The 26,438-nt window shown below is 53.4% G+C and overlaps 3 protein-coding genes across 13 annotated transcripts in view; all 3 read right to left on the reverse strand.

Annotated features, from left to right (window-relative positions):
• The window catches only part of TNXB (tenascin XB), a 47,238-nt gene extending 40,036 nt beyond the window's left edge, over nucleotides 1-7,202 (reverse strand). Inside the window, exons 1-2 of one of the 2 annotated variants that reach the window (XM_081141330.1) lie at nucleotides 7,019-7,202; nucleotides 259-669 (exon numbers count right to left, since the gene is read on the reverse strand). In XM_081141330.1, coding sequence (XP_080997456.1) covers nucleotides 259-658 — 400 coding nt within the window. In that variant the 5' untranslated portion in view covers nucleotides 659-669; nucleotides 7,019-7,202. The remainder of the gene's footprint in view (nucleotides 1-258; nucleotides 670-7,018) is intronic. The other variant, XM_081141331.1, reaches the window with a different exon arrangement.
• A 4,802-nt stretch (nucleotides 7,203-12,004) lies between these two features.
• Nucleotides 12,005-21,322, reverse strand: ATF6B (activating transcription factor 6 beta). Of its 5 annotated transcripts, none has more exons than XM_081140400.1 (18): nucleotides 21,119-21,322; nucleotides 20,676-20,755; nucleotides 20,457-20,535; nucleotides 20,129-20,220; nucleotides 19,515-19,650; nucleotides 16,832-16,917; nucleotides 16,564-16,699; nucleotides 16,354-16,485; nucleotides 16,073-16,206; nucleotides 15,225-15,410; nucleotides 15,048-15,139; nucleotides 14,454-14,633; nucleotides 14,192-14,299; nucleotides 13,902-14,031; nucleotides 13,711-13,781; nucleotides 13,385-13,496; nucleotides 13,193-13,277; nucleotides 12,005-12,692 (listed from the first exon to the last, which is right to left on the reverse strand). In XM_081140400.1, exons 1-18 carry the CDS (start codon nucleotides 21,198-21,200, stop codon nucleotides 12,463-12,465), a joined length of 2,151 nt encoding a protein of 716 aa, XP_080996526.1. In that variant the 5' UTR covers nucleotides 21,201-21,322; the 3' UTR covers nucleotides 12,005-12,462. The 5 variants fall into 5 exon arrangements, with proteins under 5 accessions (XP_080996526.1, XP_080996524.1, XP_080996525.1 ...); XM_081140398.1 differs by having other exon boundaries at nucleotides 13,711-13,805; nucleotides 21,119-21,286; XM_081140399.1 differs by having other exon boundaries at nucleotides 13,711-13,778; nucleotides 21,119-21,222.
• A 401-nt stretch (nucleotides 21,323-21,723) lies between these two features.
• On the reverse strand, nucleotides 21,724-25,122 carry FKBPL (FKBP prolyl isomerase like). Of its 6 annotated transcripts, none has more exons than XM_081140837.1 (3): nucleotides 23,700-25,122; nucleotides 22,420-22,852; nucleotides 21,730-22,212 (listed from the first exon to the last, which is right to left on the reverse strand). In XM_081140837.1, the coding sequence occupies exons 2-3, from the start codon at nucleotides 22,792-22,794 to the stop codon at nucleotides 21,745-21,747; spliced, it is 843 nt and encodes a 280-aa protein (XP_080996963.1). In that variant the 5' UTR covers nucleotides 22,795-22,852; nucleotides 23,700-25,122; the 3' UTR covers nucleotides 21,730-21,744. The 6 variants fall into 6 exon arrangements, with proteins under 6 accessions (XP_080996962.1, XP_080996959.1, XP_080996960.1 ...); XM_081140838.1 differs by lacking the exon at nucleotides 23,700-25,122 and adding an exon at nucleotides 23,131-23,676; XM_081140836.1 differs by having other exon boundaries at nucleotides 21,724-22,852; nucleotides 23,922-25,122.
• Nucleotides 25,123-26,438: the final 1,316 nt, after the last annotated feature.

Genomic DNA, 26,438 nt, shown 5'->3' on the forward strand with positions numbered 1-26,438 from the left:
CTCCAGCTGCTCCCTCGCAATATATGTGGTCTACCAGAGCCCGAGCATATGCTGGGAGGAGAGGGGAGCTGGCATCTGGCCAGTCAAATGGCTCCCCTCTCCAAGCTGTGCCCTGGGCTGCACTCGCCACCCCCAAGAGTGAGGAAGAGGTAAGTGCCTTTTTCTAATTCATACCCAGGTCCTTTATAGACTGGCAATGCCCACCCAACTTCTCCACCTGCCTCTTTTTCTGTGCCCCTCCTGTGGTAGACTGCTCACCTGTGCCAGCCTGGGCAGCAGCAGAACAACATCCCCCAGTGCACTGTTCCTTGAGCCCCTTCACCAGCTCCTCCAGGATCTCTAGCCGGACCCTCAAGGCCTGCACCTCTGAAGCAGGGACCGGGGGCTCAGTGCCTGGGGGACAGCCACAGCCGGCCGAAGGGGGCAGGTTAATGCGGTGGGTAAACACCACCTGCTTTTCCCCTCCTTCCACGGTGTGCTCGTAAAGCTGAGAAGAGGGTTTCCCTCCTCTTGGCTCTGCTGTTCGGCCCCCTGGCTGAGGAGGGGGCCGTGGGGCTGGGAGCGTCATGTTGGAGCGTGAAGAGAAAGGGCCTGCTCTGACTGTGCCCAGCAGCAGTAGGAGGGCCAGGCTGAAGGTGAGGGAACATTGGGCTGGCATCGTTCAGGAGGCTGCAGGGAGAGAGGGCAAGTGTGAAGCAGTTTCACAAAGACAAGATGCCCCCCCACCCCCCAACACACACATTAACAACAGTCCCACCACCCACAACTAATCTACCCAACTCACATGTACAAAAATCCACATTTAACCCAACCCCAAGGAACGCCCTCCTTGGAGAGATTTGCTCTCTAACTCACTCTCTGATGTCATTTGGTTACCCTGCTCCCCACCTCTTTTCCCTATTCTACCCACACTGGTCCTTTGTTTGTTCCACAGACACCACAAGCTTGTGTTAGCCTAAGGGCCTTTGCACCGTATGTTCCCTGTCTGGGATGCTCTTCGCTCAGCTCTTAAAGGTGGGCTCCTGCTTGTTCAGATCTTAACTCATATGCCATTGACACCCAGAGGCCTTCCTTGCTGCCCAGTTGAAGCAGTCTTCATTACTGCCCCCATTGTATCCCACTTATGTCCTTCGTGGCATTCTCTGCTGCCCGAATCATCTGTTGTGAGACACTGGTTCGTTGCTTTCTCCAACTACTAGAATGGGAGCTCCATGAGAAGCGCACGGCTGTGCCTGTGGCTGGCACACGGGCTGTCCGACACATTAATGTTGAATGCATTAGTGGATGAGCATCTGAGGCCAATCCTTTCACAAACACCTGGATCCCAGCTCCTCCTATCTTCTCAGGAAACTTCAGGTGTAGATTGTCCTCTCTCTCTTTTATTGAACCTCTCACTCTCAGCTAGTTCCTTCCGTCGACTTTTATATGAGCTCAAATATCTCCCATTTTTAAAAAAAGCCCTTTTCCTCAGGACTTACATTATCAAGCATCAAAACCTCTTATACTGGTGCAAGGATAGACAGAACAGAACAGGGTCCAGAGACAGACCCACAACATTTGTGGTCACCTGATTAATGACAAAGGTGTCATTAAGAGGGGATAGATGGTCTTTTTGATAAATTGTGCTTGGCCAACAAAAATACATATGGAAAAAACACCTGTCTCTAACTTATGTCCACATACAAAAATTAATTTGAAATGAATCTAATGGACCTAGTTGTGAAAGGTAAAGCAATAACTTTCAGAACATTATCTTACGGAAGAAAATACAGGAGAATATCTTTATGACCTTGGAGTACACAAAGATTTCTTAAAACCTAACCACACAAAACTTAACCATAGAAAATGAGATTGCTACATTGGACCTCACTGAAATCGATAACTTCTGGAAATCAAAAGACACCATTAAGAGAATAAGAAGATGAGCTGCAGACTGGGAGGAAATACGATTGTCCCTTGACCGATTTTTTTCAGTTCACCCATGCATCTCAACCCCACATTGTTCAGGCTCAACTGGGGGTTAGAAATTCAAGTGTGAAGAGGGACAACTATGGTTATACTTGAATTTTCAACTAAGCAGGCTGTCTGCCTCCCTAACCCCCCATTGTTGAAGCCTCAAATGTATGTGATATGTCAGAAAAAAATAGAGGAGGGGTTAAAATCTAAAATAAAAAACTTCAAAACAAAGACAACAAATAAAAGGCAGGCAACTCAGTTTTTTTTAAATTGTCAAAAAACTTAAACAGGTTCTCCAGATAAGAATACATTATATCCAAAGGGTCAAAAAACATGAAAAGGTGTATAACATCAAGAAATCAGGGAAATGGAAATTAAAGCACAATGAGGTGCCATCAAGTATCCACCAGAATGGCTACAATGGAAGGAGCTGCCATTGCTTGATATTGGCAAGTGTGTGAAGCAACCGGAACTGTCATCTATTGAAAAAAGGAGCATAAATTAGAGCAACCACTTTAGAAAAACTGGCAGTATCTACTAAAGCACATAGCCTATAACCTAGCAATTCTATTTCTTGGTAAATATCCAATAGAAATGACTGCACATGTCCTCCAAAAGACATGTACAAGAATGTTCATGAGATTTATTCATATTAGCCAAAACTGGAAACAACTGTCCATTAGTAGTTGAATGGAGAAATAAATTGGGGCACTGTCATCCAATGGAATATTATACAGCAATGAAAAATGCCCTTTTGTTACATGGGACAACATGAACAAATTTCACACATATGCTGCTGAACAAAAGAAACTACATACACACACACACATTTTGAATTATGCTATTTATATGAGGTTCTAAGAGCAAATCATCGCTTTTATTTTATTTGAAATGTGGCAAGAATGATGGAGGCACTGAATTTTATTCAGTAGTTTTCAAAAGCTACCCAGGTAATTGTAATGTGCAGCCAGAGTTGAGACCTACTGCTATAGTCACCCACCCAGGTGCCTTCATCCAGACCCATGGCTTTAATTTCCAACATACACTCCAATTTATAACACTAGCCTAGTCATCTCCTCTTAACTCCAAGCAATATATCTAACTGCCTACTTGGCATATCCTCTGGAGCACCCCAAGTTCAGGATGTCTAAAACAGAGCTCATGATCATCCCTCCTGTACCCCACCTCCCTCAGCGATCTCCACTATAGCTCACGGCCCCACCATTCATCGAACTTTACAAGCCAGAAACCTAACTGCCCACTCGACATCATTGTATTTCATCACACTTGCCTATATTTTCTCCTAAACATCTCTTTAGTTTGCTTATTTCTCTTGCTCTTACCAACATAATAGTCCAGCCTCCCATCTACCTTTTCTTTGACCACTGCAGTGGTCTCCTAGCTGGTCCCTCTGCTCCCACTCCTGCCCCTTACCATCTTGAAAAGGCAACTAGGATGCCCCTCTCCCCCTGAAGACTCTCCAGTGCCCCCCTTCCGAATTCTCTGCGCACACTGCCAGCCAGCCCTGCATCACCTGGCCCCTGCTGCCCTCTCCCACCTCATGTCCCACAACCTCGCCTCCCGCTCTCCGCTCCAGTCCCCTGGCCTGCCAGTCCCTCACCCTCTCCAGGCACAGTTCCCTCCGTGCCATTCTCCCCTTTTCTTTTGGCCTCCTCATGCCCCAGGGTTCAGGCCCCCATCCCGTCCCCAGGTCAGGACCCTGTCATGATTTCATAAGCACCATGCAACGCTCATTTGTAGCATCTATAACATTTTGTCATCACATACTTATTTGTGAGTGCAATTTATTACTCTCTCGCCCACACTCAGTCTTGCCTGCTGGCCTGTGGAGCCCATGGGGGCAGCATGGCACAGGTGCTTATTTCCTGGGTGCTGTATCCTTGCATCTGTGCTCAATAAATATTTATTGATCATATGATTGAATGAAAAGTCCCATTTAAAGCCAGGACCAGCTTCAGAGCTGAAACCAAGAACAGGACCAAGGTCAGGGCTAGGACCACGGACAGTGTCTAGGCCTGGAAGTTGGTTAGATACAAGGGCCGGACAGGTGCGGAGCCTGGAAGGGCCAGATGGTACAAACACTTTGCAAAACTGGCAGAATCTACTACAGCTATATGCAAATGCCGTGACCTGGCAATTCCACTCCTAGGAATGTGCCCACCATGGCAGGGCTACTCATGATGGCCAAAAACTGGGAACACCCCATGTCTCACATCAGGAGACTGGATTAAATAAAGTGGCTTATTCAGAGAGTGAAATGAAATAATGCAACAAGACTGCTACAGCTATACCCAATAACATGGATGGATCTCCCTCATGTGGGGCTGAGCAAGCACAGCCAGACACCAAAGAGAACATGCTGAAAAACTCTACTTGCGTGAAGTTTGAGGAGCGACAACGCTAAACTGTGGAGTTCCAAGACAGATGTGTGGCACTCTTTGGGGTGTGGTGGGGAAATTCTGGGGTGCTAAGACTATCCTGTTTCTTGATCTAGGTGCTGGTTACCTAGCTGTGTTTGTCTGTGGAAGTCACTGAGGCAGGGGCTGAGGAGCACAGGGAAAGAAGGTTTAGAGGAGACAGTGGGGCGCTCAGGGTGAGCCAGGAGAGGGGCCCTGGTGGATACAGGAGTGTGCAGGGGGCGTCCCAGGTTCCGTTCAGGATAAAGGTTAGGGAGAGGTGTAGGCCGTGGCTCTTCCAGGCCAGAAAGGGTAGTGGGAAGGGGCAGGGGGAGGGGAAGTGCTGACTGGAGAGGGAGGAGGGGCAGTGACGGCACCCTCCCCACACACATACATTTCCTGGCTTTCTACTCTTACACTTCTCCGGGCCTGAGAAAAAAGAGTTTTCATATGACTGGCCATCACACACGGCCGCCAGCCCGCAAAAGACGAGAGGGTACTGGACAGCAGGGACACGTCCGCACACCGACAGTCACAAAAGCTAGGCAGAGCGGCCTGGCACACAGCAGCTGCCCTTCCTTCGGCCCTGCAACCGATTTCTCAGCTTGGGTGTAGCCTTGGGTATGAGGTGGGCTACCTACCCTCAAATCCTGTCATACTGTGTCTAAGGCCATGCAAATTACAGGGTGCATGCACACACAAATACAGGTACACATACACTTGTGTGCACTCACCCACAAATACAAATACAGCATGCTTGTACACACACACAACCTCCCCTTCATGTTCCTCCACACCCTGTCATTGGTGATGCCTAAGAGCGTTGATTTCTCCTTGGCTCAGAGAGCAGCTCTGTGAGTCAACGAACTTAGCCGGAGTGAGGCCCTTCTCCTGGGGAAATGAGGCTCCCAAGTGCCTCGCTCCCCTGGAGGCCTTTGGGACTTGTCCAGTACCCTCCCCACCACTGGATCACACATAGTTCCCTGAGTGGTGGGGAGGGGGGGGGTCACTGCAGCAGGAAGAAGCTGGAAAGTCATGAGGCTGGTCTGAGTGCAGAGGAGAAGCCCCCACAGGCCATCCACCCCGCCCCCCCCAGCCCCTTCCCAATCTCCTCTCCTGCCCTGTCACCTCCACCCTTCAGTCCCACTTTTGGCTCCTGGAAGAAGCCCCTTTCTCTCAGCACTAGGAAAGCAAGGAACCTGTGTGTTTCTTGTGTTCCCCCCCTTCGTGCCCCCACCATAGCGTCTGGGGCGCCTTTATGGGGGGGGCATGGTTTCACCCTCTTGGCATCCTCTCCCGGGCTGGAGGGCTGGCAGGGGTGGGGCACCTCCCCAAGCTGTGACTCAGCGTGCGGGGATTCTACTCGAGTTGTGGCCAACTCTGACACTTCGCTCATCTGAGACTGTAGGTCCCAGGAGGCGGGGAGAGGGGCTGGCTTCCGTGAGTGGTGAGCGATGTTCCAGGAGAGATGTCCCCATGCCTCCCTCTGCCACTCATGCCACAGGAGCGGTGAAGGTAGAAGAAGGGTTAGAAGAAGGAGGGAGATGAGGGGGGTCCAGATATTGGGTTTGATCCAGGTGGCAAGGAGGTGCCAGGCAGGGGCACATTGGAGGACCAGATGCCCCACATTCTGGGTAGCTGATGAGCAGCTGGATGGAAACATTAAGAGACAGGATTTCTGAACTCCCAGGTGGGGGGCAGTGAGAGAGGAAGGCAGGTTTTGGTCCTGCACAGAGTGACCAGGACTCAAGGACAAGAAAGTTTGAGGAGTTGAGGTGCAGGATCCCCAGGAATTTGGAGGCAGGACTGGGAAAGAGGGAGGAGGCTGGGCATCCGGGAAGCAGGCAGGCAGCTGTCGTGTTTCCGAGTTGCTTCCAGTAGTTCCTTTCAGTTCATTTCCAGTTGTTTCTAAGCCATGAAATTCTTTCCAGGCAAGATAAGGGGCCCGCCCGTCCCACCCGGGGTGTGTCACGTGTATGGGGGGGGGGGAGGTTCAGACGGATAGAAGCAGGGGAAGCCTGGAAGGGCATGGCTTGAAGCCGGAGTGCCTGTGCCCCTGGAGGCATCTCTGTCATCCTAGCCCCCTGAACCCTGAGTCATCGGTGCAGAGCCCTCAGCCAAGGACAAGTCTTAGGGTCCTCTCTAGGCTCTGCCTCCCCAGACCCGGGCTCCCTGACTGCACCATTCTAGCATTTCCTAAAGGCTCAAGACCCCTAGCTCTCCCTCCCAGCCCCTGCCACCCACATGCTGTCACCTGGCAGTCCTTGTCTGGATGCCCAAAGCTTTCTCTGGCAACTTCCTGAGCTCTCGCTCAGCTGCTCCAGCCAGAGCACTTGGGGTTCCACCAGCACCTCCAGGGCCCAGAGCCACACCTCACCAATATACACCTCCAACCTGGTGCCACCATCTGACCCGGTCCAGCCCAGCCCTCCACGCAAGCACCAACTCGCCTCCTAATGCACCCTCCACAGGGGAGTCCAATGCCCAATGCACCGTCCTATTTCCTCTGCACCAACAGAAAAGTCCCTGCTTGGGGGGATCTCCTGAGAGCGATCCTGCCAACCTTTGCCTGGAGTATAGGGGCAGGATAGAGCCCCCACCTCTCCTGACTCTTCCCTCAGTCTCCCCAGAGCTCTGTTCCTTACCTGGGCAAGGAGCGGCTGCAGTGCCTCTGCACCTGTTCTGCCCCCAACCTCCAGAGGTGGGCCCTCAGGGCTGGGCAGGGTGGGCTCCCCGACAGCCCTGAGCTCTCCGAGTGTCCCTAGCTTGTTCCCTGCAGCAGGGGCTCACAGAGCTGCAGCCTGTCTATCCCAGCAGCCAACCACAGTGAGGAGGAGGGAGGCTGCAGCGAGCAGGGGGAGGAGAAGGGGAGGACCAGCATGAGGTCAGGGAGGGAGCAGAGATAGGGCAGGTCCACTGCCCCTCCCACCCCTGCCAGGCCCTCCCAAGTCATCACACGCCCCCCCTCTCCTCCCAACTCACCCGACACCCCTGTCTGGGATCACTGAGTTCCACAATAACCTCATCTTGCCCCTTCATCCGTGGTCCTATCCTGTGTCCCTTCCCCAGACCATTTTTACTCTCTTCCCCAGGCCAACTTTTGCCCAGCTTGACATCCCCCCCCCCACTATTTCTCCACCTGTTGCTCCTGTTCAGACCTGCTTTCTCCTCTTTACTAACACCCTTCCCCACATCCAGACCCCCTCTCTCCTCCTCCCCTGCACCCCCTCCCCCTTCTTCCCAGCTGCCACATTGCCCCATCTGTCCCGCACCTCACCGATTCTCTCCTGGGGGTGCATGGCAGAAGGAAACTTCCCTCCAAAGTCCAGATTCCTCCCCAGCATGGGGCCTCCTGAGGACTGCAGTCCCTGCTCTACCCCCTGCCAAGTGGTCTCTCTATCCTTCCCTCCTCTGCCCTGTGCTGCCTCCTGCCAGCTCAGCTCAGTCCACCTCCTCTTCTCAGCTCCAATTGCTGCCCCCTTTCCATGCTCCCACCTCAGCAAATTCCCACAGAAATGACAGATGAGGCTCGGTCACTGGCTGAACACCAGGATGTAAAAGACTTGGGAAAGCAGTTGGAGTTCAGGAGAGCCATGGAGGGAAACCTGAGGTTAGGGGGAGTTCAGGCATCGAGCATCAGAGGCAGGTATGGGTGGAGCTGTGCAAAGCAGAAGGGCTACTGTCTGGAGGGTCCAGGGAAGCAGGAGGATAGGGACAGTTGGGGGCTGGAGGCGGAGATGCAAAGACCTACACCTGAGAGCAGGCATCGAACACACCCACACACAGCTGCTGGGTCCCCATGTGCTGCTGCCCTGATCAGGGGCTGAGAAGCCGACTTGACACAGAAGTAGCCAGGCAGAGGGAACAGAGGACAGAGTTCCTGCTATCCCGCTGCACCCCTCATGGATAGACTGGCGAGTCATCGGAGAAAGGATGTGCAAGGGCCTAGATGTGCCGGATTCTGCCCCTTGGGTTGGGGCACAGGTGCCAACAGCCACAGGTGTGTGGTGCTGGGTCAGGGCACACTGGGCCAGCATGTAGCTGTGCCAGATGCCCAGTGAGCTCCCCATGGCTGGGGATAGGCTTGCGTGGGTGTCCCCGTATGTCTGGGTGTGTGTCTGTTTTTTCCTGGCTTTGATGGGGAAGATGAAGTCAGAATCTTGGATGAAGCTGGGCGCAGCTTCCTTCCGCTGTCTTGGCCTGGAGCCCCCACAGCCCTGAGACCTCTGGGCGAGGGTGGGTGAGGGTCTGGAACAGCAGGACATAGGGAGCCGACTGCAGAGAACAGTCTTATCCAATGCTCCAGGTTTTAGCAATTGTGTCATATCCATTTTTCTTGGTCCTGTGTCTTATATGTTGTTTTTTAGTTAGGAGGTATGGCCACCACAAGTAGAGGTGGCCCAGAGTAGCCAGGAGACCCTAAGGAGGAGCAGGGGCTGGAAGGAGGGCCCTCAAAGTCCACACCAGGGAGATGGACCCCGCACATCTACAAGCTCACGAGGCACCTGAGGAAGCTTCACAGACACAACTCAGGTTCTGAGATTCGATGCCCTGGATTTGAAGCCCCAGACTTCAGGCTCTCATGTCCCCCCAGGAGCTTATCTCCCATTTGCATGTCAGGAAAGTGCCAGGCCTTGCAGAGCAGGTGCCTGGTTAAGTGCCTGTCGACACTGAACTGTGAAAGGTCTGGGAGAGAAGACGGGAGAGCTTCTGGTAGGGGAGCCCCAGGCGTAAGGCAGGGGAGCCTAGTGGTCCAAGTGGGTCACCTTCACTGAGGTGTCGGGTGGCAGGCAGAAAGGGGTATTGTTGAGAACTGTCCACATGCTCTGCTGTTGTCTGAACCCTGGTCCAGTGACTTCAGCTCCAGGTCTCCATCCTTGAATGAACCTCCAAGTTCCTGTCCTGACCTTGTGAGGATAAGGGTAGACATGGAGAGGGAGGGAGGGAAAGGCTAGAAGGGAAGGAAGACAAGGAGAGTGAGGGCAATTAAGGGCAAGGACCTGAAGGGGAAGGAGGGGGGAGGGCAGGCCAGGGGCTCTGATCCAAGGAAGCGGTCCCCGCGAGGGGAAGACAGAACATCTGGACCTGAGCTGCCGGCACACAGCACTTTCCCACAGTGCAGGCGTTTTATGAAACGGAGGCTCAGAGATGGGAGAGACTTGTTCAAGGGACTCTGCCAGTGGCAGTGAAGGTGGCCTCAATGCAGGTTCTCTGATGCCAAAGCCTGTGTTCTCTCCCTTCCCAAAGGGGAGCCCTGGAAGACTGAAGACTCGGGGCAGACACAAATGAAGGGGCCCCTGGAAGGACTCCTTGAGAACGGATGGTGACCATCTCAGTTTCTGGAACTGCTTCCTGCGTCATTACGTAGATTCAGTCAGAAGAAATCGCCAAGTATAAGACAGGGGGTCAACATTTCATCATTGAGATTTGGGGCTGGGAGATGGAGAGGAAGAACATGGAGAGAAAAGACTGAGTCTGAGATGAAGATGGGAGAGAATTAAGAGGCCTGGGCTGAACTGGGGCAAGAGAGCCACAGGAAGAAAGTTTGGACCCTCAGAGCTTCCTCTGCCTGGAGATGTGGGTGTGGGGAGAAGGGAGGAGGGAGGACATTTCTATCTCGTGACAAAACAAAGTCACACAATTGTTTTGTTCTCTGCTCTCAGGCGGGTGGGCGCCCGTATTTACCAGAGGGACTGAGGTCGCTGTGGCAACCACACATCTGGGCCCCTGAATCCAGATGTGCTGTATCCAGAGCCATAGCAGAACGATGAGGCAAACGCTCGGCTCTCCAGTCTGGCCCCACAGCTGGGGAGAATAGAGGACTGGGTGGGAAGTGAAGGGGAGGGGGGCTGAGGCGGGAGGAGAGAGGAAATCACGGAGCGTGTGGAGGAAGCAGTGGAAAGGGAAATGGGGGCAGGGTGGCATGAAAGGGAGGAGGCAGCAAAGGCTCAGCAGCAGGAGGTGAGAGGAGCAAGAAAAAAGGAAGGAAGGCTGTGAGGCAGAGGAGGAAGGGAAAACACCAGAGAGGCAGGAAACAAAAAGATGAGCAGAGAACAGCGACTGGGTCAGAAGGAGAAGGTGAGTCCTGGTGGGTAGAGGGCAAAGAAAGGTAGGAGAGAAATCTAGAGCAAATAAGAGTAGAGACAATGGTCAGCAGTGATAAGAACAAAGGGCAGGATACCGAGGAAGTAAAACAGCAGATCACAAAGTCAAAGGGCCTGGGACAGGAAGGGCCTATGGAGGTGCAGCAGTGACAGTGGCCGTAGGCTGAGGTGGCCCTGGACAGGGGCTGTGGCTGGAGATCTTTATGGGCCCCAAGGGCGAGGGCGGCAGCCCAGAGACTGTCCTTCCTCAACCACCCTGGCACACCACTCTCCACGCCTCTTACTGTTCCTACCACCCACTCTCCCACCCAGCCAAGAGAGTCTGACTCCCGGTTCACACCAAGTGCAGCTGTCCCTTGTCACTCAGCCATAGGAGCTGCAAGTGCTACCCCAAAGGCCTCCCCCTCCCCCCCATAAAAGCAGACCAGAGAAAAGGACAATGTAAATGGAGCAAGGAGCACGGAGGGAAAGGTGTGTCTACTACACACCAGGCAATATGAACAGCATCTTTCTCCCTCACATCAACCCTGAGAGCAGGACAGGTATCCCATTTAACAGGAGGAAACCAAGGCTTAGTTACATAACGAGGACAGCCACTGAGAAAGGCCGGCTCGGGTGGTCCTTGCTCTCGCTGCCTGGGTAAGGCTGAGGGACCCTGAGACAGGAAGTGCTGGCTGAAGAGCCAGGCTGCCCTCAAGGGGGACAGCACTGTTCCAGGTTGCCACAGTTACTCTGTTTTCTCCCCAAACACAGTAATGGGGAGGGGGGGCCTGGCTGGACACGTGAGGTTCTTCCTCCCCCTTCAGGCCTGGGCTTGTGGCCCAGGTGGCCCCTGTCCAGTCATCTGGGCGTTGAGCCCAGCCCCAGCCCACACCCTGCTGCTGACCCAGGGCACTCCTGCAGGAGTCAGAGGAGCTGCTGGACAGGAGCCACTGACGGGGATCCCCACAGGTTGGGTGAGACTTGCCCCCTACCCTTTGTCCTGCTCTCCTTCCTCCTAATTAGAAAGCACAGCCTTGCCAGTACCCGCTCTTGTCCTTTCCTTTCAACTGGACCCTCTGGTCTCAGTCTCCTCCAGTTCTGGGCTAAGACAGATGATGCTCAACAGCCCCTCCTTGCCAAACACAGCCCCTTCTCCACTATGGCCCCTCCTTTCTGGCTCACAGCCCTGGGGCCCCAGCTCAGTTGTTTGTCCTGGAAAGTGAGGGGAGGGGGAACCTGGTAGAATGCAGGGGACCCAGGGAGGCTGCTCACCCCAAAGGGCGTGGGGCCCCCTGTCCTTCCTGTTTACTCAGACACATTCCAGGATCTGTATCCTCTTGGCTGTGACACCATGGGACATCCCTCCCCCACCCAACCCCGCCCACAGACATACATGTGCTGCAGGGCAAGGGGACGACATGAGGTCTGCGATCCCACACCCAGCCCACCCCAGAGCCAGCTGTCTTCTATGCTTAACTCTGATACCCTGGCCTGGAAAAGCCGTTCCCCCAAATGCCCCATCATGAGCCAGGAAGGTAGCCACCATTCCTTTTAACTCCCTCCAAGTTGTTTATTTAGTAATAATAATTTTAAAAAGATATGCACATACATAAATCTGATCTTTCCCACTGCCCTTCCTTTACACCCAGAAACACACTCCAACATGTAAAAATGGCCCTTGTCCCGCCTAGGGACCACAGTCCCACCTCCACACCCCAAACAGAGAAGCGAAAGAGTCAAGAGCCAGCCCACCCACCCCAAACCTTACCCTCACTCAATACCCTCAAAGAAAGCAGCAGGAGCTGGGGGTTCAAAGAAATGAGAGGAGCCCTATATTCCAAAAAGGGGTAAGAGGTGAACCCCTTCACCTCTAAATAAGTGCTTAACCCCCACTCCCAGTCCTTCCATTACTAATTGCCCAAGCCCGGGGATCAGGGAAATAAGAAACAGTCCCATCTGTAACCCCTCCCTGCCCAGTCCTAAGTCAGCAGGAAAGGCAGAGGTCAGGGGTGATTGAGGTAGAGGGGCCGGTGGGGAGCCTGGGGGGCCTGGCCAGCTGCAGAACCTGGCAGAGGGCCACCCGTGGCATTGCCCGGGGTGGAGGACGGCTGTTTTCGGAGCGAGGGGGGCACCGTGGAGGTCTTGATGTGAATCACCCTGGTATCCATGACCTCACACTCGATCTGCATCATCTCCTCATAGTCCCCAGGGGGACCCCGGCCTGACAGGGTCTCTGTGAGGAGGAGTTGAGGAAGAGAAAGGGGCGGAAATCAGAGAGGGGGGGTTGGAAAAGCAGGAGTGGACAGGGAAGAAAGGGCAGTGGGGACCGGGCGGATACACAGCAGGAGTTAGTGAGAAGGCAGGGATGGAGTCGGTGCAGGGTGAGGGAAAGGAAGGAAAAGAATGACAGTGATGAATGTGAGGTCACAGAGGAGAGGACATCAAGAAAAAAAAGGAGGTGAGAGCCTGGCAGGTTCCCAGCCCGCCCCTCAGCCCAGCACCTACCCAAGCCCCCTCACCACGGGCAGACCACACCTGCCTTCTTCCCATCAGCCGCCTGCATCTGTTCTGCTCCGCACCCATTTCCTGCTTCTTCTCCCCAGGAATCTAGCATCTCTCTGGAATGTCCCACTTCCCTCATCCCCTCGGCTCCTCATGCTGGGTATCCCTATCTGAGTGCGTCCTCTCCTTAATTTCAGGACCCCTCTCCATACCCGGTAGGGAAGGAATTACCATTGGGGGCCATGGCGGGCATCACCAGGGACATCTTGGGCCGAGAGGTCTTGTTGTGGCTGATGGCTGGGAGCAGCAGGTGGTCCTGGCGGGGAGGGTGGAGGAAAAGACATGGAGCTACTCCTCAGCCTCAACCTGGACACACACTGCCGGGACACCCAGGGTGATGGGGATGGGCCGGGAGGAGCTTACCCGCCGGAAGGAGACAACATAAAATGTGTCTTCCCGTCGGTCAATTGCATCTAGGAACTCTGGCTGTGAACGGTCCGGGTGGCGATACAGCTGCAGCTGGCCCACAGAATCCCTAGGGAGGTGGGGAAACAGGATTTGGGAGGAACAGCCCAGTACCCCATTCCCATTGGGGAAGCGGGAGAAGATGAGAGAAAGAGATAGGAGACCCCCAGTGGACGAGGGAGGCATAATGCCATTGGTGGTAGTGGTGACAGCACAGGCCAGCTCTTGGGGGTATAGCTCTTCAGAATGGAGCTCCACTTAATAAGAAAGCCCCCCAGACTCACCTTTCTGGGGGCCCCGGGGGTTGAGTGGGGACTGCCTTAACTGGAGGCAACTTCTTCCATCCCTGAAACTTCTGGAAGGAGAAGTGTCTAAGGATCTGAAGGCGGCGAAGGGAGGAACGAAAGAGAGACGACCCCTGGAAGGTGACACCACCTCACACCCACCCTGCCAATTCCTCAACAATCCCTCAAACCTCTACAAGGACTTGATCCTCAAAACCCCCAGAACGTTCCCTTGTTCCCTGTCTCTCCTGGGCCCTCCGGGGCATCTTCCGCCGGCCTCTCTGGTGGCGCTGCACCCAGCCGCTCAGCTCATCAGCAAGCCTGGGGAAGCAGAGGAGGGGAGCACCTCCGTGCCAGGCCAAGGCTCCCACTTTCCTTGCCCACACACAGGAGGGAGCAGAGCAGGAAGGAGAGATGGTGCTCCAGAACACAGGGACAGAATGAATGGCAGGGGAGGTGCCCAGCCATGGGTCCCCCGCACCTCAGGGACTCGGTTCGGTTGAAGTGCCGGCAGTCCGAGGAGAGGAAGAGCTGGTCCAGGTCTCTCAGCAGCAGCTCCCTGGCACCCCCAGGGAGAGCTGTCAGGTTCCTGGAACAAGGCAGGGAGGAAGCAGTGATCGCAGCTGCCCAGCACGCCTGCAGGGAAGGCTGTGATGCTGGAGCAACTGGCTTCCCTCAAAAAGGAATGGTGAATGTGGGGAAGATACACAGCACCCCCAAGAGAGAGAGGACCTTCTCCTCACCTGAAACTTGGCCGGCCCTTGAAGCTGGCCTGGGGCTCCTCGGGGCCCTGGGAGGAGTCCTGGAGGGGCTCAGCTCCATGAACGGGTAACTGTGCTGAGAACTCCAGCAAGTGTCTCCGGGGTAGAGGCTCCTCTCCACTCATCCGAGGAGAGACGGGAGCTGAAGGAGACTCACTGATGCTGAGGACAGGGAAGGACAGAGCACGAGGGAGAATACCAGCTTTATTGAGGGGCTAGTTAAGGGCATGGGCTCTGAAGATAGCCCACCTGCTCTACAAGATTGACTCTCTTCACCAGTTAGATGGAATGAGAAGGGTCCCTCCCTCATAGGCCCAGGAAACAAAAGGAGAGGCTTACCCTAGAGCCTAGATCTCAGGAAGCACTTAAATCTCTCAACACCACCTACCCCAGGATGTACCATTTATGAGATTAATGATGGAACAAGAAGGGAATGCTGGGTACACCCCTGTGCCGGGGACACCACAGCTGTCTCTGTGTGAGTGGGATAAAGGGGGGGCACCTAAACAGCAATCAATCAGGTGGTTGGGGGTGAGCTCTACCCTGCAAGGTTCTGGGGAGCAAGGAGGGTCTCACCTGACAGGCCCAAAGTTGAAGGCAATGAAGAGAAGGAAGACCATGATGCAGACCACCTTCCTGTTTCCAGACCCTAACTTGAGCTCGCTGTTCTAAGGCACAGAGGAAGAGACAAGAGAGTGTGGGTGAGTCCTCCCAAGGAGCCTGTATTTGGTCTCCCAAGGACAGAAGTCTCACCTCGGCCCACAGGACTTCCAGCCGCCGCCGGAGGGCAGCATTCTCCCGGCGCAGCTGCTGGTTGTCAGCGAGGACAGCCTGCAGCCTTGCCTCCAGCCCCTGCAGGTACTCCTTCTTCTTCCTCCGGGACTGGCAAGCTGACTCCCGGTTCTTGATCATTCGCTGCTGCCGCTTCAGCAGCTTGGCCTAGGCAGCCGGAGGGTTAACAGGAGAATGAAAAATGTGTAGGGGAGGGGAACCATGCCCCTCAACTCCAGAGGCTGATTACCCAAAGCTCCTGGGGGCCACTCTCCTGCCTTCCTGACCCTGCTCACAGCATGAGAGGAGGAGGGGTATTCCCTCTCCTAAAACATTTCAGGGAGAGGGTCCTCTCCTAACCACTCCCTGCTCCTGTTCTCAGAGCTGAGAAAAGTTAGACTGTAGGAAGAACGTCCTCCATCCTGGTTCCCAGTGGGACCTCAGTTCCTCTCCTTGGTGACTAGTTTCTCTTCTCAGTTCTCCTTTTTACGGCCTGAAATTTAACCTTGCTAACTGGCTTTCCCCTAGAGGAAGCAGCCTCCCTTTTCCAACTACTGCCACAACCACAACACAGAATGACTCCTCTGCCTTTGGTTTACTGAGACCACCCCCACTTCACCATCTGCAGTTTGAAAACAAACAGAAGGACCCTAAAACCACATAAAGCTGATACTTGTACATAAAGAGGGGTCCACTCTGACCTTCAGGATCATCTTAAGGGTCTGCTTCCTCCCTTTTTGCTCTCTCTTCATTCCACAGTTCCCTTCCACAACAGACTTCCCTCTTCCATTCCCATTACTAGCCCTACTTCTCTGCTCCCAAATACTTACGTCCACTTCAGGTGGGCGGGAGTTCCCAGGCATAGGAGCTGGAACAATGCTCTTCCTCTCAGGCCGTGGAGCAGGGGGGGCTGGCCCCTCAGGCTGGACTCGTATAGCACCTTGAATAAGGACAACTGGGGACACTGGGACAAGTGAGCAGGAGAAAGAGGTCAGAGAGCTGTAAGTTAGGTGGGGTTCTGTGTCCACACCTAAGCACCCAAGGGCCTCAGTGGCTGTGAGCTCCCTTAGAAAGTCAATCCAGCCCGACTCCTTCTTTCCTTCCTCAATACCTGGAGGAGGCTGGACAAGGGGCTGCAAAAGGACAGCGGTGCTGGGAGGCATGGCTCTAGGTGGCACTGGGACAGTGGTTATCACCACAGGTTTAGGCTGCAGTGGTGGCTTCCGGGCAGGCAGGGCTTTGCCTGAGAAAAGGTGAAAGGAAGAAGGAATGTCAGCACTGTAGGCCTTTTGCCAGAGACCCGTGTAGGAGACCCCATTACCTGAGGAGCCATCGGGGGATGAACCCATGCTGATCTGGACAGCTCCAAGCGGGGGGCCTGGGACATCCCGTAGGAGACACCCTTGAGGAGCTGGAGACTCTGTCTTCACTTCCAGTACCTCCTTTCCTATAAAAGTCTATGGGGCATTCCAGAAAACCTGTGAGTGAGGTGTGCCAAGGAGAAGGAGCTGAAGAAGAAAAAGCTCTCCGACCTTAGAGAGTGAGAAAGGAAGTCACTGCAGTGCCTGGAGTGGGGCATTGATGCTCACCTGGTTGGGGGAATCTGCAGAGACCAAGGAAGCCTCAGAGTTGATGGAGGAAGATGGAGAGACAGGTTCTGTCTTGGTCTGGACACCTGTAGGGTGGCAGGATGAGATAAACAGCTGGATGTCAGATAAACAGTGAAGGAGAAGGTTAAGATGGGAAAATGGGGACATGGTCATTTCTCCTTGTACCTACAAATAAAGTTATTCTGGCCCTAGGCAGGCAATCCAGAAGGTGGAGGTGCCCTGGGGCTGCTGTCTGTATGCTCTCCTCCACCTCTACCCAGCTTTCCTCTTCAGAGCTCCTTCATTTTTCTCACCACTGCTCAGTTTTCCTCAAGGCTATCTTTGCCCTCTGCTATCCGTTTCTTCCTCACAGACCTGGTCAATTCACATAGAGGAGGCACAAGCAGAGAGAGTCTGCAGCATTCCTATGGGCCACACTCCTGCCTGGCTGGATTCTCATCTGCCCTGGCCCAGTGCTATCACACATCTCCATGCTGACCACTGCCAATTCTGTGTCTCGGCCCATGATGGATCCCCTGCACCCTGATCCTGACTCCCAAGCTCCCTGCTGGTCACTTCTATTCTCATGCCCCACCATTCACACAAATTCAACTAGACTTACACAGAGCTCACTCTTTGTCCTTTCACACAAATTCCCTTCCTACGCCTGGCAGCTTCCCAGACATGAAATTACAGAGCCTCAATCACCTGAGCCTTCATGGCCTCTGTTAAATCTATCTGTAACACCAGTTGATTGCCCCATGTAGGTGAAATAAAATTCATCTGAGGACCAGATTCAGCCCCAAGGTCAATAGTCTGGCACTACCTCTGGTCCATACCACTCATTTAGGTATTTAATTATATGATCACCAATATTGCTATTCTAAAATTTCAAATCAATTTATATTTTTGAATAGGCAATACAGTCATGTGATACAAAAATCCCAAAGGAACAAAGGGGAATTCAGTAAAAAGTGAATCTCCTTCCCTTCCTTGTCCACCAGCCATGCAGATCCCATCCTGAGGGGTAACCACTAATTGAGCTATTAAGTATAGGTTATAACCCACATGAAACTCTCCAAAAGCAAGGACCCTGTCTTATGCCTCATGTCTATCAAAGTGATGAGTAAAGTACAGGCCCTCCAAAAATATAAGTCATAGGGGAGAATCTGACTCCAGTAACACAACTGTTTGCAAAGTCATCAACAATCTTTTTGCCGTCAAAGGCTTTTCAATCCTTAATTCGTTTGTCTTCTTTGTAACTTTTAGTAACGTACTGGTTACGATCTGTTTGTTCCTCCAAATGCACTCTCCATCATTCCCTGTCCTATGAGCCCCAGGAGGAAAAATGAATGGATTACATCACTAGAATACCTTGCCCTCTTGCTTCTGGTTGGAGAAGCAGTGCCAGGAAACCCTGAAGGCACTTTGAAATTAACAATCAGCCTGTCCAACCCTGAATTCATCGTGCTCCTTGATCAGAGGGCTCCTGCTTTTACAGTCTCTATCCAGTGAACAGTACCGTCACCCACTGAATGACTGCCCCAGCCAGAAACCCAGGCATTCTATTTGACTCCTGCCCAATGCCCAGGACGTCACTGCAACTCATCCATTCTACTTCATTCTTTTTGCCTTCTTCTCGGCATCCAAATACCTTACTCGATTAACTCCAGGAACCTGTTCCTTGGTCCTCTGCCTCCTGCCTCCAGTGCTGCCTCTCTGCAATCCATTCTCTACTCTGCCACCAGAGACATCTTCCTAATCATACTGCTCTCCTACTTGATTCTTCAAAGGCTCCCAATTGCACACAGGATAAAAGCCAAGAGTCCCTTAGCAGGGTTCCCACCTGGCTCTGCAGCCTCTACAGCTCCTTGCCATTCCCCATTCCCTGCTCATATCCACTCTGAAGAGATACACTTGTCAATCTCCATACTCTCCTTCTGGCTAATTTCCATGTGTCCTTCAAAACTCAGCACAGGAAACATGTCCTCTAGCAGCATATCCCTGATTCATCCCCACTAGGTGAGATGCCCAGCACCCTATGATGACCTCTATCCTACAATGACCACACCTATGTGGACTGGTACCTGTCTTTCTCCCCCACCACACTACAAGATTCTCAAGTCAGTGTTGGTCATGTCTTTCTCATCTTTACATCCCCAGCATCTTGTCCAGTACATGGCATGGAGTAGATACTCAATAAATGTTTACTGAATAAACACAAAAGGGTGCCTAGACCCGATAACACTGAAAAAATAGCATAAATAATGTTGTAAGACCTAGGAGTTGGGTATATAGCATTCCAACTTTTCTGTACGTTTAAGATTTTTTATAATAACACGTTAGAGTGAAAAAATAACATAAATAAATACTTCTTAAACTATCCAAAGTCTTTAAAACACGCAAAGCAACAGGAAGTTAAATTATACCACAGGATACTAGGAACCAAAAAAAAAAAGAAAGCAAAATCACACCCATCTCTTCAGTGCTGCCCTTGCTGTGGTTTCCTAAAATTCTCCCTCCCACTCCTCGCCTCTCTCCTGGTTATCTGCCATTTCCCCTCCCACCTTTTCCTCCTTGTCTGGCTACCTGACCCCCCCCCCCCCCACGCACATATACATGCTCACAAATGCTCACATGCTCTACCTGGTAAAGCCTGGGGGTGGGGGCAGGCTGTTATTACCTGAGGGATCATCAGAGGTGGGGCCCATATTGATCTGGACAGTTTCAGTCGGGCATGTTGGATCATCTCCCAGGAGGCAGAGTGGGGGTGCCAAGGACTCTATCTTCACAACTAGTACCTCCCCTACACCAGGGGCCTGGGTGAGAGTAGATGGGAAGCAGGAGGGGAAAAAGAAGAAAAGAAAACAAGGAAGGTGTCAAGAGTAAGAGCAAGAACAAAAGCTTCACAGCTTACAAACGCCAATTATCTGACATTCTGGTTTGAATGGTACTTGGCATCTCCCTAAGCTGTCTCTGGCCCCCGGTTCTCTCCTTCTGCTTTATTCCTTGGAGGATTGATAACATCTCATGATTTCAAATATTGCCTTAGAGTGGACAACTTGGGCAGAATTCTCAGCCCCAGCATGGTGCCACATATCTCTATATATTAAAAAGATTCCACTTTAACTTCTAGAAACCAGAATGGTGATGTAGCAAATGAGAATGTTAAAGAAATGACAAAGGGAGGGAAGAAGCTCCCCCACCCCACACACAAATCAATCCTCAGCACCTATAGGAGGCAAGAGTGGAGCAGAGTCCTTGCCACTGAGAGAAGTGGGGAGATGGCTTTCTCACCTGGCTGGAGGGCTCTGTGGAAAGAAGCGAGGATTCGGAGCTGAGAGAGGAGGAAGAGCAGGGAGAAGACGGTTCAGACTTCACTTGAAGATCTGGTGGAAAAGGGGTTAGAAAATAACTAGGAGGTAGAGCCTGAGAAGAGTCCAAAAAGTGCCCAAGGACATGCAAGTGAGGGGTCCTCACCCCGCCAAGGCGGGAGGAACACAGGTAAGGTGTTAAAGGGCACTCGTGTGGAGGTGTGAGGACACGGGGTTGCATGGTTTCTGGGAAACGGGGAAGATGAGGATTTCTGGAAGGCTGAAGGAATCCCATGCGATAGGTATCTTACCCGGGAAGATAGGAAGGGGGTCCCATGGAGGTTCGGGGGGGCTGACATCCATCCCCACATCCAGCATGCTGCTGCCAAACTGAAAAGGGAGGATACTGGGTGGCAGGACTGTGAGAGAGAACGGATAGCTCCAAAGGAGCTCTGGCCTGGGGATGAGCCCAGGTTCTGGGGCCACTCCCACCCTCCGAGGGGAAGAGCCAAGGCTGCCGGGAGCAGTACCGGGACGTCCTGCTCCGGGCAGCGGAAGAGCTGCGTCGGCTCCTCAGCCACCTCATCCAGGCCGGTGTACAGGGCGCAGTCTGCAAGAGGCGCGGTGTCGGGGGCTGTCCGGGGGCCCGGCCCGCCGGTCCACACAGCCCTCGCTCCAGCCTCATTGGATCTGCGCGGCCGGACCCACCGCCCGCCCACTTGAAAAGTGATACAGCCCAACTGCTTCAGTCCCTCCTTCCCGACCCCGGAACAACTCGACGTTGCTGCGGGAAGCGGCGGTCTCCCCCAACTCCCGCACCCCCGAAGGCACGGCGGCGTCCCCGCTCCGCCCTCCTTCGGAAGGTGGGTTCGTAGTTGCCCGGCCTTCCTCTTTGGGGCTCCGCTTCCTCGCCCCGTGCCTCCGGGCACAGGACGCCACAGCCTTCCCGTCCCCGAGGCCTCCTTCCACGCACCCCAGTCCTCCGGGCTCAGCAAGTTGTCCGTGAAAAATCGCGTCGGGTCCGCAATCTCGCTGAGGAGCATGAGCTCCGCCATCTTTCCCCCGCCCCCCAACCATGAGCCGGTTCCCAAGGCCCGCCTCTCGCCCTCAGCAACTAAAGAGCAGACGCTTCAAAAAGGGAGACGTCCCGGAAGCTATTCCGGCCAGTAGGAGCCCCGGGCGCTGAGCACCTGCGTCCGCAGAAGGGGCGGCTCTACAGGCCGGGCCAATGGGAGCGCGGCGGGGCCGGCACTTGCGCATGCGCGGAGGAGACCCGGCCAGAAAGCGCCTGGGAGATGTAGTTCCCGGGCTCTAAAGGTCCGCCCGCTCCCCCAGCCAGTTCTAGATTTTAGGAGTTCAGACAGCTTCTATTCCTCTTTGAACACGGGTAAGCCCCCTAAAGTATAGCACATGTGACCATGACTTCGTAAGGGTAAAAAAGGGCAAGAGGTGCACGGAGGCTACAGCTATCTCCCCTAGGAAGGCAAAAGCTGGGAATGGGATATGGGCTGAAACCCTCCCTCTGCCCCCACCTCCCCAAATCTCACAGCACAGACCACGATTCACAGGTTCCTGTCTCTTTTAAGGTTTAACTTTTAATCAGCCAAACATCTTGCGGAGACCCTGAGCCAGCCCTGCATCCTGTTTCTTCCCCTGAGAGATAACCTTTCCCAGCTCCTCCTGGGCTGCCCGGTTTTTTGGATCTACCGCCAGCACCTTCTTGAGGTCAGCAGTTGCTTTTTCCAGGTTCCCAAGGGCAGCCTGGGCAACCCCCCTTCGGTATAAAGCCTTTAAATGCCCAGGCTCCCGCTCCAGCACCCGGTCACAGCTCTGGGCTGCCAAATGGGGATGCCCTAGCAGCAACTGGCAGGCAGCCAGGTTAGCGTGAAGGACAGTTCGTTCTGAAGAGCCAGGTGGAGGTAAAGTCAGCAGCAGCCGAAGAGCCCGTCCATAGCATTGGGCAGCCCCTTCTGGGTTGCCAGCTCGAAATAATTCTGTGCCCCTGGCACGTTCTTGCCTGGCCAGGGCCTCCTTCTCGCTGGCCTCCAGCTCCCAGGAGTCCTGGCCCTGAGTGAAGGAAGCCAGTGTGAGCCTGAGAGGAGGTCCAGAGTGCCCAGGGAGCTGAAGCTCTGCCTCCTCACCTTGACACATGGATTCCAAGCATTTCTCTATGAGCTCCCCCCAGCTTCCCTCCCTCCATGGGCCTAACCCCATAGTTAGCTCTGTCCAGCCCTCTGGCAGCCCTGACCCAAAAGGAAACCCAAAAGCCAGTACCCGGCAGCGGGAGCCCAGCTTGGGTTTGTCCAGGCCATGGCCACGGATTATGATCTTCTTGACAAAGCTCCCATCCGGACAGTTCCAGAGATCGGAAGTTTGGAGGGGCTCTGGCACCTCACTAGCTGATCCATGAGACTTAACGGAGTCTTCTTCAAGTTCAGCAGCCAGTTTTTCAGTTCCTTGAGGATTCTCTAGAATTTGGCTGGCTGGATCTGGGCTCGTTCTTGGTTCAAGAACGTCAGTAGGAGGTTCTTGGGGCTGCTGCCTAATCTGATCAGTTGAATTAAGGTTCTTCTTGGGGTTCCTTCCCCACTGTTGTTGCGGTTGAGAGGTGTTTTTCTCTCCCACTAGGTTGATTGGTAGCGTTTCCATTTCGCTGCCTGGTCCCTTCCCTCGTGGGTAAACAGTTTGTGTCGGAAAGAGATGGCACCTGGAAAAAAAAAAAATCAAAACAATGCTAATGGTATATTCTTATTTAGACTCCTTTCCTGTCCTTCTGGGACCTGGGCCTCAAAGTTCTTATTTGTTTCCTCCAAAAATCCCTGTCCTGCTCCAGCCTGGGTTCCACCCAGAATGCATCCAGAACTATAAAGTCCACAATCCCCCGCGGTCCGGTAGCCGCCCCAACTACGGACACCCATCGAGTCCAAAAGGCCCCGGCCGCCCGAGCGTCCAGCCGGGTGGCGCTGGCCGGCCCACTCGGGTCACCTGTCCTTGCGAAGCGAAGTGCTTGCTGAGTGCTGCGCTCAGAGTCTCGCCGCCGGCGGAGAGACGGCCGGGGCACAAGGGCCGCGGGGAGGACGCCGACCGCGCACCCCGGAGCCCGCGAGACGCGAGCCCAGTGACGTCACGCCCCAAACGCGGGCTAACCGGAGGCGGCCTTCTCCCGCCTCCCGATTGGCTGCCAGGGATCGGACTCCCGCCCCCGGCTCCCGGCTCCGGGGGAGCCCCGGCCTCGGCAGCCGAGCTGCGCCGAGCCCGAGCCCCTGGGCGCGGGCGGGTGGCCGGGCAGAGTCCGGAGAGGCCCCGCGGCGGGAGGTTGGGGCGGCCGCGGAGAGAGAAGGGTGGCGGAGCCGCTGGTGGTGACGGCGGCCGCCGACCGGCCGCGCCCTCCCGCGGCGACCTCAGGCCCTGTGCTGCTGATGTCACCCCTCTGTTGGGGCTGCCAGGCGGAGCCAGCCGTCCGCTCCTTGCCCATTCTGCCCAGGGTGCTCCAGGGGAAACCCTCAGGCCCCTTTCTCCTCAACCGGCCCTATTTCCTTGAGGCTTCGCCTCACCTTGCCCCTCACATTCATCATGGCCCTCAAGCTCTTCTTCCTCAAGAAATCTTAGTGCTTTTCAAATTTTGATGCTCATACAAATCCCCTGGGGAACTGAAGTTGCAGGTTCTGCTTTAGGAAGTCTGGGATGCGGCCTGCGATTCTGCATTTCTAACGAGCTCCTGGCGGCCACGCTTGGAACGGCAGGATTCTGGACTAGCCTCGCCCCATTCCCTTCACCGCTTGCTCGGTGCTCCGTAGTGCGTCGTATATTTTGCAGATGTAACTGGTATAATCTGCTCCACTGGGTGTATCGGCGGAAAACTGGGCCTCTTCCTCCTAATGGAAGACGTAGGTCCCTTTGTGGTTCAGCCTTGCTTGCCCAGCAGCCTGCACAGGTTGGACCCCCGGGCTCTTCAGGACAGGAGAACTCCGCTCTCCGGACCTCACCGCCGCTCCTTTTCTTGGTCTTCAACGCCCTACCACTGTGCCGCAGCCTACAAGGACCATGCCAGGACAGCCAGGAAGGAAAATAGTGTCATCATCCACAGATGTGTGGCAAAACACTCCACTCCCTGTTTTGTGTGGGACTCACTAACCTTGACTTTTTTCAAGTTTTATTTCTGGGTTCTGTGCCAGAGTAACCGAAGTACACTGCCACCCCGTTTCCCCTACGGCCAAATACTCTGATTCTTGGAATCCCGGGGCTCCTGTTGAAAATTAATCTATCTTTTCTCCCTCCCTCTTCCTCTTTCCATTTCAGGGATTTCTGGGAAATGCAGGAAGTCTAGAATGAGTTACAAAACGTTTGATTACACCCTAATCCCCGGACAAAGGTTGCTAATTTGTATTATGTGTGCCTTAACTGAGAGGGCCATTCTGATGACCCTTCAAAGATCAGTTTCTTTCAATGAAAAGAAACTATACTTTGCTACAAATGCACTGCTTTGTAATGTTTTCTTCTTGCTCTGTGTGTGTGTGTTTATGAAGCACCTGCTATGTTCCAGGCAGCATGCTAGGAAGTGGGGATACACAGGTGAATGAGACAGACACAGTCCCTGCTCTCATGGACTTTATAGTCTGGCCAGGGAGAGTAAGCAGTGACAGTGCTGTGAAGAAGCGTGAGGTGCTGAGAGTGAATGAGGGCCGAGGGAACATTCCTTGAGGATGGGACGTGCTTGCTGGCACCTAAAGAATGAGTTAGAACTGAAGTTCTAAGAACATACCTATAGGCCCCCATATTGAAAAACACTGAGTTAACTGGTCAACTTTGTCTCTTCAGGTGCTCTCTTGTCACCATTGTGACTACAAAACCTGATACACACATAGGCGCTGAAACTCCTAAAAAAAAGTAATCCAAGTTATCCAGAATGAATTTTATTTTTTAAAAGAGGACCCATCAAAATGAAAACACAAAATTTAAGTTTTATAAGAAGTCTGAGAAGTCCCCAGAGAGAGATTCATAGATCTGTGGACTCCTCCAGGTCTCAGCTTGAGAAACACAGGGCCAGGAAGGAGCCAAGTGTGAAGACTCGGAATGGGAAAGAACATAAGCAGTCTCCCAGAGTGTCACTGCTGAGTGTGGACTGACTCACTGCTGTCTCCCTGGCTCCCGCCCCTTGGGGCTCAGCTCCCAGAATAGTCATCAAGGAATCAGGAATCAGGAGGGAAACAAGCCAGGAGGATTATACCCCCCAGGCCTGGCTAGAGAACATGGGACCTGAAGAAGATACAAAAAGAGGATGACAGCCCGGCCGGGCATGGCTCAGTGGTTGAGTATTGGCCTAGGATCCAGATCAAGATTTGATTCCCAGTCAGGACACATGCCTGGGTTGCAGGCTCGGTCCCTGGTTGGGGGCATGCAGGAGGCAGCTGATCAATGATGACTCTCTAATCATTGATGTTTCTGTCTCTAGCTCTTCCCTCTTCTCTTTGTTTTGTTTTTTTAATATATCTTTATTGATCTTAGAGAGAGGAAAGGAGAGGGGGAGAGAGAGAGATAGAGAGAGAGAAACATCAATGAAAGAGTCATTGATCGAGCCCGCAACCCGGGCATGTGCCCTGACCGGGAATCGAACCCCGATCGCCTGGATCCTGGGTTGATGCTCAACCGCTGAGCCACGCCCGGCCGGGCTCCCTTCTTCTCTTTGAAATCAATAAATATATATGTGTGTGTGTGTGTATATATATGTATGTGTGTATGTGTGTGTGTATATACACACACACACACATATATATACATATATATATAAAAAGAGGATGACAAGTGAAAAATTGCCTACCTGGGATAGAGGCTTGGGCTAGGGAGTGAGGAAGGAGCAATGTCTCTCTCTTCTTTTTCCTAAAGATTTGAGAATGAAATGAAAGAGCAGACTTGAGGGGAAGAGATGAAAAGGAACCTTCTTCCCCAAGTGACTGGACTCAACCCCACCCTCTCACTACAAGTGTCCTCTGCTCCCTGTTTTCCTTCAGTGGCACAGGGACTAACCTCACCAGCATCAAAGTGTATGGATGCAACTAAGACATTTCCCCAGTTTCGGGTAAGAAGGACAGGAGCGAGGAGCACACAGGAACCTCCAAAAGGGAGTAAGATTATGGGAAACTCTGGGTTAAGAAAGTCAAAGACTTTTCCTCCCTGGCAGCTTAAAGATTGGCCACCATCATGAACAACACAGTAACTATCCACACAGGGAAGTTCATGACCAACAGACTATTTCAGTGGAAACAAATGCTCATTGATGTTCTTCACCTGAAAAG

Source organism: Miniopterus schreibersii, assembly GCF_964146895.1.
Source record: "Miniopterus schreibersii genome assembly, chromosome: 6".
Lineage (NCBI taxonomy): Eukaryota > Metazoa > Chordata > Mammalia > Chiroptera > Miniopteridae > Miniopterus > Miniopterus schreibersii.